Source organism: Lactuca serriola, chromosome 5 (genome assembly GCF_051521515.1).
Source record: "Lactuca serriola cultivar US96UC23 chromosome 5, Lser_US96UC23_V15, whole genome shotgun sequence".
In the NCBI taxonomy this organism is placed as follows: Eukaryota; Viridiplantae; Streptophyta; class Magnoliopsida; order Asterales; family Asteraceae; genus Lactuca; species Lactuca serriola.
The window spans coordinates 137755981-137769062 of NC_136412.1; the positions used below are offsets into that span (position 1 = coordinate 137755981).

The 13082-nt window shown below is 32.9% G+C and overlaps 1 protein-coding gene across 1 annotated transcript in view; it reads right to left on the minus strand.

Moving 5' to 3' along the window:
- The window catches only part of LOC145053017 (actin-7-like), a 28126-nt gene continuing 15044 nt past the window's right edge, over window positions 1-13082 (minus strand). Inside the window, exons 4-5 of the mRNA XM_079000973.1 lie at window positions 4764-5377; window positions 1-273 (exon numbers count right to left, since the gene is read on the minus strand). Of these exons, the coding sequence (XP_078857099.1) occupies window positions 208-273; window positions 4764-5377 (680 nt within the window). The 3' untranslated portion in view covers window positions 1-207. The remainder of the gene's footprint in view (window positions 274-4763; window positions 5378-13082) is intronic.

Consider the following 13082-nt stretch of genomic DNA (forward strand, 5'->3'; position numbering starts at 1 on the left):
ATATTTTTGAATTATCTTTTAAATTTTTTTGAGCCCCATAAAATATGTAGATACAAACTTGTGCCTATGTTTTATAAAATACCGCCTTAGATTAACACTTTTTTGTCCATGTCAGCCTTTCTTAAATCACATGAAACATAAAATGAAAAACACATAATTCACACGAAACAAAAACAAACTTTATCTCAAAAGCATCAAGACAAGTGTTTATAAGCATTTCTTATCGACGATAGATGTACCACACTCATCATATTCTTCCTTGGAGATCCATTCCTGTCACGTGAAAAAAATAGTCAAATAGAAAAATTAGTCATACATTATGAAAAATAGCAAAACTATATATTTTTTTTGCCAATATGGACAATGTACATTACGTTTTCTCCATAACAATACTATTAACTTTTATTTCTTTATGCATATGTACTCGCATACTTTTACCAATAATAACAATATGTAACTATGACAATGACATACTTAAATTTCGTTACATATAGAAAGTAGTGTACTTATTGTTTGCTAACTACGTGGTTACGTTTCTTAACCAAATAATAAAACATAACTAAAGTTATTACTCATATTGTTAACAAAATGTAATTATGATGTTATTATTGCCAAAAGAGTAAAGTAGCATTGTTGTTATCAATAAGAAAAATAGTAGACATAGAGCTAAGGCTAAGAGGAGTGGTAACATACTTAACATCTTGCCACATCATTTTTTTGAACGTCACGTCATTTTTCTCTCTTAGCATTTGATAGGGAGTGGTAATACTCCTAACATTTTATTTTTTATTTTTTTAAAATTTAATTAAATTACATTTTTTTAAACACATACAAATAATATTAAATAAATTTTATTTTTTAAAACCACAAACAATTAAATTTTAGCATGTTAGATTAATTTTTCTAAAACTTAGATAAATTATATTTTTATAAAACAAAAATATTTAATATTAAATAAAAAAGTTACATTGTATTAAAACTTAAAATACTAAGACATGACTTAATACATAAAATTTTATATTTTATTTTTTATTTATACTTAAAAAAAACAAGTTTGAAGATTGCATGTACAACATTTTTCTGTGTTAAATGTTTATATTGACAAATTACTCCAAAAGTTGCAGGACTAGATATGAAAAATAATCCTAAAGTTTAAACACCAAAATCAACAGGTTAATTCTTCTCGTTAGATGCATGGTTAGGTGCATGACGAGTGTTTCCTAGCGACCCCCTTGGCGCAAGCCAAGGGGTGGTGTGCAGCAAGTCTAGCGTGGCCTAGCGTCTAACGTAGGGACTTCCGCTCCTCAAAGTGTTGGTGCTAAAGAAACTATTTTGGGGTTTTAACTACTTAATTTATCGTGAAAGACTAAACCTAGTTAAGTAGTCAAATCATTTAGGGATATCGATTAAAATTAAATAAATTCTATTATTAATTTTCTATTACTTTTTCTTAATATTTATATAATTTATGAATAACATTTTTACATTCATTTAAATTATTTTTTCTTTATTTATTTTTTCGGAAATTAAAGTTACGATAATGGTCCCTTATCTTTTTTAATTTGTAGATTCAATAAAAAATGGGTTTATTTGAGAACACTTTTAGCCTTTCTTTGTCAAAAGTTTATATATGTAAATATACAAATTCGTTTTATGGCTATCGGATTTCGGTTAAATCGGAATAAGCTTAAACTGTATAACCGTTACGAATTTTAAGTACGTAATTTGAAACCTATTTCGGATTAGCCTATACGCGTTTCAAATTAATTATCCTATATTCCTATGTATAATTCAAAACCCAACAAAATATAATTTTTAACAGTTTATGGATTCTATTTATACATTTAAGTGTTTATTTCTATTTGTCCTTGTTTTAATTACTTTTTTGGTCGTTTTCTCTTCGTTTTAAATGTAGTATTACTTGTTTTTAACTAATTCTAACTATATTATATTTTAAATTTTATATTATTTTTTTAGAAAAAATTACAAAAATGTTCCTTGTGGTTTGCCAAAGGTCACAAAGTCAGTCATTTTTAATATTTTTTGATGCAAATGGTCATTGTGGTTTGCAAAACTTGCAAAGTTAGCCCTTTTTAATAACACTGTTTTACAAAGACTGAATCTATAAGTGTATTTTCGTCTTTGCAAGTATAAGGGGACTAAATTTCTGATAGTTGATAACCACAGGGACCATTTTTGAAATTTTTTCTGAAAAAGACAATTAAATTGCTAAGGCGAGGGGTCGAACTCCAGACCTCAACCCTTATATTTTGCCCAACGATTTAACCACTTGAGTTAAAGACTGACTTAATTTTTATCTTCTAAAACTCATTTATATAATAATAAATCGATAAAACATAAACAATAAATAAATTAAAAAAAAACATTTTTTTACATACTTTTATTTAATAAAACAAAATGTATTTTAGTGTATTATAAAAAAAATACGTTTAGAAAAAGTATTTATTTTTATGTATTTATTTATATTAAATGTTTTTTTTAATAAAATACTTTTTTACATATTTATTTTATGTATTTATTTTACATAACATGTTTTTTTATGTCTTTGAAAAATATGTTTTCGTATAAAATGTTATTATGTTGTAATGAAAGCCAAAATTGGCCGAATTTGTTTTTTTTTTTTTTGGCCAAATCGGTTTTCTAAAAACCGTTTTTCGGTTAAAGAAAACTTAACAACAATTTTGTTGTATGTATTTAAACAATTAATATTTTTTTTATGTCACAAGTAGTGTTAGTTATTATTATTGTAAAATTATATATCTTAATTTCTTTTAATCGTCTTTTTAACTATACGATTTAGAACTAACGGTTAAGTTGAAATACGTATTTTAAATAAAACATATAAATGAATAGGTTTTATAAGTGTTTTTAAGTTGTATATATGAGTTTTAGAAAAAAAAAAATAAGTTATGTTTTATTTAAAATGTTTTTTGTAATTTACTTATCTTTTTATAATACGGAAAACACGTTTTATTTTATTTAAAAAAATTATGTAAAAAAATGTTTTTTTAATTTATTTATTGGTTATGTTTTATCGATTTATTATTATATAAATGCATTTTAGAAGGTAAAACTAAGTGAGCCTTTAGTGCAAGTGGTTAAATTGTTGGGAAAAATAGAAGGTGGTGGTGATGAGTTCGATCCCTCCCTAGGCAATTTAATTATCTTTTTCAAAGAAATTTCAAAAATCGTCCCTGTGGTTTATCAAATATCACGAATTCAATCATTCTTTATTTAAAAAGACGAAAATACCAGTCATTTTTTACTTGAAAAGACGAAAATACCCTTACAAATTCAGTCCCTAACCGTGTTAGTAAAAAGGGCCAACTTTGCAAGTTTTGCAAACCACAAAGATTATTTACATCAAAAAAATTAGCAAGACTGACTTTGTGACTTTTGGTAAAGTATAAGGATCATTTTTGTAGTTTTGTCTTTTTTTTCATTTATGTTGATATAGTATCAAATTTTGCTAGTTAGTTGTTTGGTAAATAACAATGTATATTTGAGAAAGTTTAAAAGTTAATGTGTAGAGTGTAAAACTCGTGAATTACACGGGTTGATTAATATATATATATATATATATATATATATATATATATATATATATATATATATATACACTAAAATGTAAACAATAAATATTTTTTAAAATAAATTTTGAAATAAGAAATGAAGAAACATATTAATTGCAATTTACTATAATATTTATTACAGTTGATACTTTACATATATAAATATAAGTATTATGTGTTTTTTAATTTTAAAAATTGAAAAAAAAACCATAAATTGACATGTGCATATTATTTATTAAAAAAATATTACAAAATGACAAGTGTCAAAATTATTTAAAAATTGAGATGTGGCAAAATTATCTTCATTTATTAGAGAAGATATTTAAGATAATTCATTTTACAAATAACTTTTAAGTTAAACCCCTTAAAAGTCGAATAAACGAACGAATATGAACGTATAAGTGAAGTATGTAAGGAAGCAAAACACAAGAAAACAATATTAATTGATTGTATTGGATGATGGATAGTATCCGTATTTTTATCTTAATCTGTTTATTAAAGCGAAACGTTAAACAGAAAATATAAAAAATTAACTGATTTACTTACTAAAATTTATTATTTTAATAAAAAAAATAGGAACATAATATAAAAAAACAAACAAAACTCCAACTAAAAAATAGTTGTAAAATTTATTAAAAAATAAAAAAAAGAGTGAAAAAACCTAGAAAAGTATATGATTTATATGGAAAAATATTTCAAAAAATAAATTCTTTTAATAATAAGACAAATTATATATGAATAATCTAGATAATTACGTTAATAAAAATAAAAGGAAAATAATAATTATAAATCAATTTTAAAAAAAAATTAATAAAAAAAAACATAACAATTAGAAGGTGATTAAGAGTACTGATGTGACAAGGGAGTTTTTTTAAGAAAGTTAGGAGGCTGTAGGTAAAAGAAAGAAGAAAATTTCTCCATTATTAATGAAAGTGAACTATGTTGTTATTTCCAGTAATGTAGTTAGATTTTGTGAACACATAATGAAATATACTTTCATTTTATTTTACTGATAATAGCAATATGCAGCTATAATGGCAACATACTTTACATTTTTTCATTTTTTGTACTTAAATAGGAGTGTCGTAATAGTAACAATATATTACCAGTGAAACATGCAAGTCAATATTGGCATTATGGGAAAAAGAAGAAACAAGGTTTTAGTTTTACCTTTTGGAAGGTGCTAAGAGATGCCATAATTGATCCTCCAATCCAGACACTATGTTTCCGATCGGTCGGTGCAATCACCTTGATCCTCATGGTACTGGGGACAAGGGCGGTAATTTCCTCGCTTATTCGGTCAGCAATCTTCGGGAACATAGTTGACCCACCACTAAGCACTATATTTTGATAAAGATCTCTCCTGATATTAAAATTACACTTCATGACCGAGGCGTATATAATCTCGTGAATACCATCAGCTTCCATTCCAATCAGAGATGGCTGGAAGAGAACCTCTGGGCAACGAAATCTCTCTTCCCCAATAGTGATCATCTGCCCGTCCGGCAACTCATAGAGCTTTGCAGCTGAAGAGCTACTTTTTTCAGTTTCGAGTTCTTTCTCGTAGTCAAGAGCCACATAAGCAAGCTTTTCTTTCATGTCATGGATAATTTCCCGTTCAGCGGTAGTGGAGAATGAGTAACCTCTATCGTTTAGGATTTTCATTAGGAAATCTGTGAGATCACGACCCGCAAGATCAAGACGTTTGATGGCGTGAGGAAGTGGGAAACCTTCGTAAACTGGGACTGCGTGGGTCACACCTTCTCCAGAATCCAACACGATACCTAAATGAAAAAGTAACCTTGAGTTATGTTTGCCAACATAAAAGGTAAGTTTATCCTTCCAAGTCGGAAAAAGAAATGGTGGATTGGGGTCCGTGCCGAGTCCAGACTTTGGCTTCAAAGTGTCTCGATAAAAATACAATTTAAAAACGGTAAGTGTTTATAGGAAATGGACGATTAAGGAAAGAAATGGACTGGGTAATGGCATAGTAACGTTACATTCCATGTTCAACGTGTCGTTAGCATATGCATGAAGTTTTACTTTCAGATGAAACAACAAATATACTGAACCACTCCACAACCTTATTACACATATATTCATTCTGGGACATGAACCCTCAATTTTAAGGAGGAGGACAACATCTTGGCTAAAGAGCCGTTTGATATATAATATTTAACTAGATAATGATATTCAGTTTTAATCTCACTCTTATTATTTAACTATAACTAATGAGTTTTGTATTTGCAAGAAAAAAATTTAACATGATAAAATTTTTATTGAAACCAAGAAACCTAATCACTACAAGAAATGTGAGCATTAGCGGCAACACACACTTTTAGCGGCGACAAACAAGTTTTGCGTTTTTTGTCGCCGCTAAAGGTGTGCATCGCCGCTAATGATCACACGTCATCGATCCGTGTTTAAGGTGAATTGATAGGCGTCAATTTAGTCCTAATCCAACGCCAGGAAATCCATTTCGTCTAATACATTTAGCGGCGACGCCTTTATCGGCGACGTTGTTGCCGCTAATATGCAAAAACATAACCGCCAAAGATTGCCTCTGTTGGTGTTGCCGCTATTTACCCTTTTATTGCCACAATTGGTTGACGTCGCCGCTATTCCGCTAATACTCGTCGCAGATTCTACCCCCTCCGTTTTGTTCCAATTCAATGTGCATCTCCTTTTCATTTTCGGGAAAAATTGTTGCAACCCGGTGACCTCGAATCGTCCAAGGCTTCCACCAGCGTTGAACACACCGACGACCTACCCCATTATTGGCGATCCACCCCATCACCGGCAACGTTAGTGGCATTCAAAACCCATCACTAACGACATAAAGTGTAGGTTTTTTCGTTTTTCTTTTTCTCGTTTTCTATTCAGTTTATTCTCTCCCCCACTTAATTTACATGTTGGTTGAAGGAATTTCAATTTCTTGGAGTGTATTTCGGATTTGTAGATCCCCAACGCCCCCATTTTTCGTCGGAAATTGAGCCACCACAAAAATGTTTTATTTTTTATTTTTTAATGTAGAATTTATTGATTTTGTGTACGTATTATGTGCATTTTTATATGTATGATGCATATATATGTGCAGGAAGCATGTTTAAACATGATTTTTTTTGTACAATACTATAATGGAAGAAAAATGAAAAAAAAGGGTTGTACAATGATATAATGGAAAAATGAATTTTTTTGTATATTTGTATGCAATTTGAAAAGTACAATGTTGTAATAGAAAAAATGAAAAAATAATTTGTACTTTTCAAACTTTTTTTTCATTTTCTTTCATTATATTATAGTGTTGCACTTTCCAAATTACATACAAATACATAATTTTTTTTCAATTATAGCACTGTACTTTTATTCATGTTGTTTGTCTATATTATACATCTTAAAATTTTGTAGGGTAACTAACTTTTATTTATATTGTATTTCTATATTGTGCATCTTGTAATTTTATAGGCTACATATGAGGTTGACTTGGGTGATGTTTTTTACCATGATGGACAATGTTATTGGCCTAGGATATGGAGGTGATAGAGTCGGGGATCTACCACCTCTAATAGGCTTTGGTCGTGGACAACACAAACATGATGGTAAGTCTTATTATGATATATTTGTTAGCTATTTTTATTAATTTATTATAAGTATCATGAATAGTATTTTTTTTATTGTATTTTATCAACTGAGCTTCCTAAAAAAAGCAGGGGTTTATAAAAAAAACATCAATCTAAGAAAGTTGATACAGACAAACAAGGGAAATCCCATGAATTTGGAATTCAACACAGAGATCACATATTCCTCTGTTGAGAAGCGTGCTAATTGGTTTACACATGAGATTGGTAGGTATATGTGTATGAAAATCCCTTTCCAGTGTATCTGGTTGAGACAATGTTTCCCCCACTTTAAAGAATGCAACAGTCGTGCATCTAAATGTAACTTGGATAATATTTTTGTTGGATTAATGTCTAAGCCCGTAACTATATTTGGTATGTACTTGACCCGGTCATGCATGGTCCTTTTGGGTTGCCTTCACCAAAGCAATTTGACAAGATAATTTAAGGAGAGAGAGAGAGAGAGAGAATATTATGGTTTATTAATATATTATAAGAATAATATATTAAAGAAGAGATCATATTTATTTAATTAGTATTGGTCATAAATTAATTAGGATTTGATTTGGTGAATAAAAGAGATTAATTAAATAAAGGGGTATAAACTATCAAATGTATGATAGTTAAGTTTTGGGCTAGGGAAACCTAATGGACTAAAGGGGGAACGAAATTATGATGGGGATCCATCATATTTTCGTCCAAGGCCTTATTCCAGAAGGTTCCTTGGGCTGCTTGATGACTAAGTTGTCCATTAGGGTTTAGACTGAAACCCTATCAGCCTACAGTATAAATATGACCCCTAGGCTATGAAAATCGGCTACACTTGATTCCAAGAGAACCCTAGGGCCGATTTTAGCATCTCTCACCCTCTCTCATATTGCCTTCTTGCTTGTGGGGTTTGTGAACCATTAGAGGAGTTACAATTGTGAATCTAAGCTCAAGATCAAGAAGACTACAAGGATTTCAAGCTATTTGGAAAAGGTAAACACTTAGATCTGTTCTTATGATGTTTATTTCGAATTTTATATGATAGATCTAGGGTTGCAAGTCTTGGATTCAAAGCATGTACAATAAAGAAACCTAGATCCAAGCATTAGGATTTGTATGAGCACATAGGATTGTTCTTATGCATAAAACCCATCAGTGGTATTAGAGCCATGATTGGTTTCAGTTGTATGTGATGCTTTAACTGTTTGCTTGCTAAAAATCGAATTTTGTGCTAACTGTTTGATAAACTCGATGAGTTGGATGAAGTCAACGAGTTCCAAAGTGGACTCGACGAGTTTAGACGTCAGACAGAGAGATTTTCGGGATTTTGTTGTTGTTTTGACATGGGATTAATGCCTAAATCGGTTTTGAAAGATAAAATCCGAATTTTATATTATTTGCATGATTATCCTTGCCAAAACAATAGATACTTTCAAATCTTTTGAATAATAATTTATTTATATGATAAATATGGAATATTTATTTTATTTGGTAACTATCTTGTAACTAAAATTGGATTAAGTCAAATATAAATAATTATGAAATTAATTGTTTAATTTAAATTATTTATTATTTGATCCCTTTTGTTTTGAAAAGTCCAAAACTTGTCCTCAAGTTTTTTATATTTTATGATTAAAAGTTTAATGTTGAGTAATTTAAATTTCAAACCCTTAGAGTTTTACAAGTTTAAAATTCAACTCTATAATATTATATTATTACAAGATTTATATATATATATATATATATATATATATATATATATATATATATATATATATATATATATAAGATTAAAGCTACTCTTATCGCTAGTAGGCCTCATTCACGAAGCCGATCTATAAAGTGGGTATAAGGTTGCTGCCTATAAAATGACGCTTAATGGGTGTACACTCACACCCACCGCTTGCTTGATTAGTGGATGGTCGTTAGCAGAACGGATAGGATAGGGCACTTAATTAATACCTCATTATAAGTATAATGAATATTGCAAAGTAACTAACATGTTTTTTTTACAAATTCCCAATCTTAGTTACTTTAGGGCAAAAATGTGAAAATGATGATATCCCATGGAATTACACTTTGTACCCTTGTCAAACATTAGTGGAGCGTGCGTGGTTAACCGACACACTAATTTGGGATTGACATTGGTGGCAAAGGGTGGCTCGATGTTTGTCATAGATCAATGGAGCATGCGTGGCTAACCAACACATTGATTAGGTGATAGTGACATTGAGGGCACCATGTTGATTCGCATGGTTATTCACAACTTGTTTGCGATCCTCGGCATCCTAGTCGCAAATTTGAAGTGCATATCGAGATCTAAACATGCCATTGAAAAGTTCAATGAATCTCAAAGATCTAGGAGTTTTCAAACACATTTAAAACTTAAATCTTTTTTTCGTTTTTCATGGTGAGAATTAGTGAATCGTCATTCACTTACTTTCAAATTGTTTACTTTTAGAGTACAACATCCCTTTCTAAGTTGTAAATAATGTTGTTGGGTCCTAGCCCTTATTTCTCATTTGGTTGTTTAATTAGGGACTCATTTCTAATCAAACTTTGTTCCTTTGTTTTTCAGATGTCTGCAAACAACAACAACAACGCTTCTGGGTCATTCTCGTTGATGAACCTATGTCAAAAGGTGACATTTGATGGTTCAAACTTCAACGAGTGGATGAGGTACATTCGCATGATCACACGCTACGAGGATAAATAATATGTCCTTGATGAAAAGCTTGAGAAGATCATCCCAGATGTTGCTACTCCTGAAGAGTTGGCCGCCTTTGAGGCTCACGAGCGTGATGCTACGAAAGTTCATTGCATCATGCTGGCCACCATGAACCTCGAACTCCAAAAGTCCTATGAGGACATGTATCCGTATGAATTGCATCAGGATTTGCTGGATGGGTACCACCAAAGCGCGAGGCAAGAGCGCTATGAGATCATTACTAACATGATCACCACTAAAATGGGGGAGTGGAGAATCCCTAACCTCTCATTTACAGTAAATGCAGAGGTATGTTGATCGTCTTCTCAAACTTAATGTTATGTTTGATGAGGATTTGGCTATCGACATAATCCTCCACTCCTTGCCTTCATGCTACAACCAGTTCAGAATGACCTACCACATGAATAAGGAGGAGGTCTCCTTGAGCAAGCTCCAAGGACTATTGAGGACTGTTGAGAGCAACCTCAAAGACAAATCTGTTGCACCATCCCCTACCATTGCTGCTCTCGTGTTGGCAATTGGCCAAGGAAAGGGAAAGAAGAGAAAGGCTCCATGTAAGAGCCACCATAAGGGTAAGATCCAAGATGGCTCCTCTTCTAGCATAACCAAAGCTGATTCGGTTAAACCCTCTTCCGACCCCAAAGAAGCAGAGTGCTTTTACTGCCACAAGAAGGGTCACTGGAAACGAAACTGCCCTCAGTATCTGCAAGACATAAAAGGATGAGAAGATTAAGCCTACCTTCGCAGGTATGTATTCTATTAAATCTAATAACTCATCATTTGCTACTTCATGGGTTCTTGATACGGGGTGTGGTTACCACATTTGTTCTGATTTGCAGTGCCTAAAAAGAAGTAGGGAGATGGAACATGGGAAGATAAACTTGATTACGGGAAACAGAAGATCGTCGCCTGTGACCAGAGTCAGAGTTTATTCTTTAAGGCTGAGTAATGGGTTAGCATTAGATTTAGATAATTTCTGTTATTCGCCAGATATGGCAAGAAACATTATTTCATTTCATGGATTGTTTAGACAAGGTTTCAGATATTCTTTTGATAATAGTAATGGTTCTATTAATGTTTATTTGAATGATGTCTTTTATTTCAATGCATTACCTTGTAATGGGATTTATGAATCTGTGATGGTTGTTGATAATTTAGGAAATGATGTATTGAATATTGATTCGTCTACTAGCCTAGAAAAAGCATGCTTGTGGCATTGTCGCCTTGGCCATGTCAACAAGAAACGCATAGCCCAACTCCAAAAGGATGGAGTGCTGGAGTCATTCGACCTTAGGGACAATGACACGTGTGAATCTTGTTTACTTGGGAAGATGACCAAGTCACCCTTTACTGACACTTGTGAAAGGGGTGAGGGTCTATTGGATCTCGTACACACCGATGTGTGTGGGCCCTTTAGATCCACCACAAGGGAGGCTTTCCGCTTCTACGTGACTTTTACGGATGATTATAGCAGATATGGATATATCTACTTAATCAAGCAAAAGTCAGAAACCTTTGAAAAGTTCAAAGAGTTTAAGAATGAAGTGGAGGATCAACTCGGCAGGAAAATCAAGATGCTTCGGTCAGACCGAGGAGGAGAGTACCTAAGTCTTGAGTTTCACGACTATCTAAAAGAATGTGGAATTGTTTCGCAATTGACGCCTCCAAGAACGCCACAATTGAATGGTGTGGCTGAGAGACGTAATCGGACCTTGTTGGACATGGTTCGTTCTATGATGAGTCGGATTTCATTACCAATAGCTTTCTGGGGGGTGTGCCTTAGAGACTGCCGCCCATATCCTTAACTTAGTTCCCACCAAGAAGGTTGCCAAGACTCCTCACGAGATGTGGACAGGGAAAGCTCCCTCGTTGGCATATATTAAGGTTTGGGGTTGCGAGGCTTTCGTAAGACAAGAGACTCACGACAAGCTTGAACCTCGTAGTGAGACGTGTTATTTCATTGGCTACCACAGAAGTCTTTTGGCTATCTTTTCTATAGACCGAGTGACAATGTTGTCTGCGTTGCTAAAAGAGGAGTTTTCCGAGAAAGGGAATTGATAAGCCAAGAGGACAGTGGGAGGCAAATTGATCTTGAAGAGATTCAAGAGCAAGGCGATGAAGGAACCTCTAACACCGGCACTCAACCCGAGGAGGAAACTCTTGTTGAGCCCGTTGACGAGTCCTTACCTCTTAGACGTTCTAGTAGGGTTAGTGTTCAACCCTAGTTTTATGGTTTTCATATTACTACTGAAGGGGATACGTTTATTAGTGATGAAACAATAATGAATTTGGACGAACCTAGCAGCTACAAGGAAGCCATGGCAGGCCCAGAGTCTGCTAAATGGAAAGAGGCGATGGACAGCGAGATTCAGTCCATGTATGACAACCAAGTTTCTAATTTGGTTGATAATGTACATGGTCGTAAGACAATCGGGTGCAAGTGGATCTTCAAGAAGAAGACGGACATGGACGGGAAAGTGCACACTTATAAAGCACGATTGGTTACAAAGGGCTTTACTCAAACTCCCGGAGTTGACTATGATGAGACATTCTCACCAGTTGCAAAGATAAAGTCTATTAGGGTAATGCTTGCAATAGCTGCGTTTTATGATTATGAAATATGACAGATAGACATGAAAACCTCTTTCCTTAATAGGAAGTTGGCTGAGGATGTGTACATGAATCAACCAGAGGGTTTTATCGATGCGAAGCATCCAAATAGAGTGTGCAAGCTTGAGAAATCCATTTATGGATTGAAACAAGCGTCTCGCAGATGAGATCTTTGTTTTGACGAGAAAGTTAAAGAGTTTGGCTTTCTGCGAAGCGAAGATGAATCTTGTGTATATGTCAAAGCCAGTGGGAGTATAGAGATCTTCCTCGTACTGTATGTTGATGACATACTAATCATAAGAAACGATGTCCCAACCTTGCAGGAAGTCAAGTCCTGGCTTGGGAAATGTTTCGCTATGAAGGACCTCGGAGAGGCTGCTTATATTCTGGGAATAAGGATAGTAAGAAACAGGGAAAAGAGACTGATAGGACTCAGTCAGGATACATACTTGGATAAGGTACTAAAGCATTTTAGTATGGAAAATTCCAAGAAAGGGGAGTTCTCAATCCAAAGCAATACCAAGCTGAGTAAGACTCAAAGCCCGA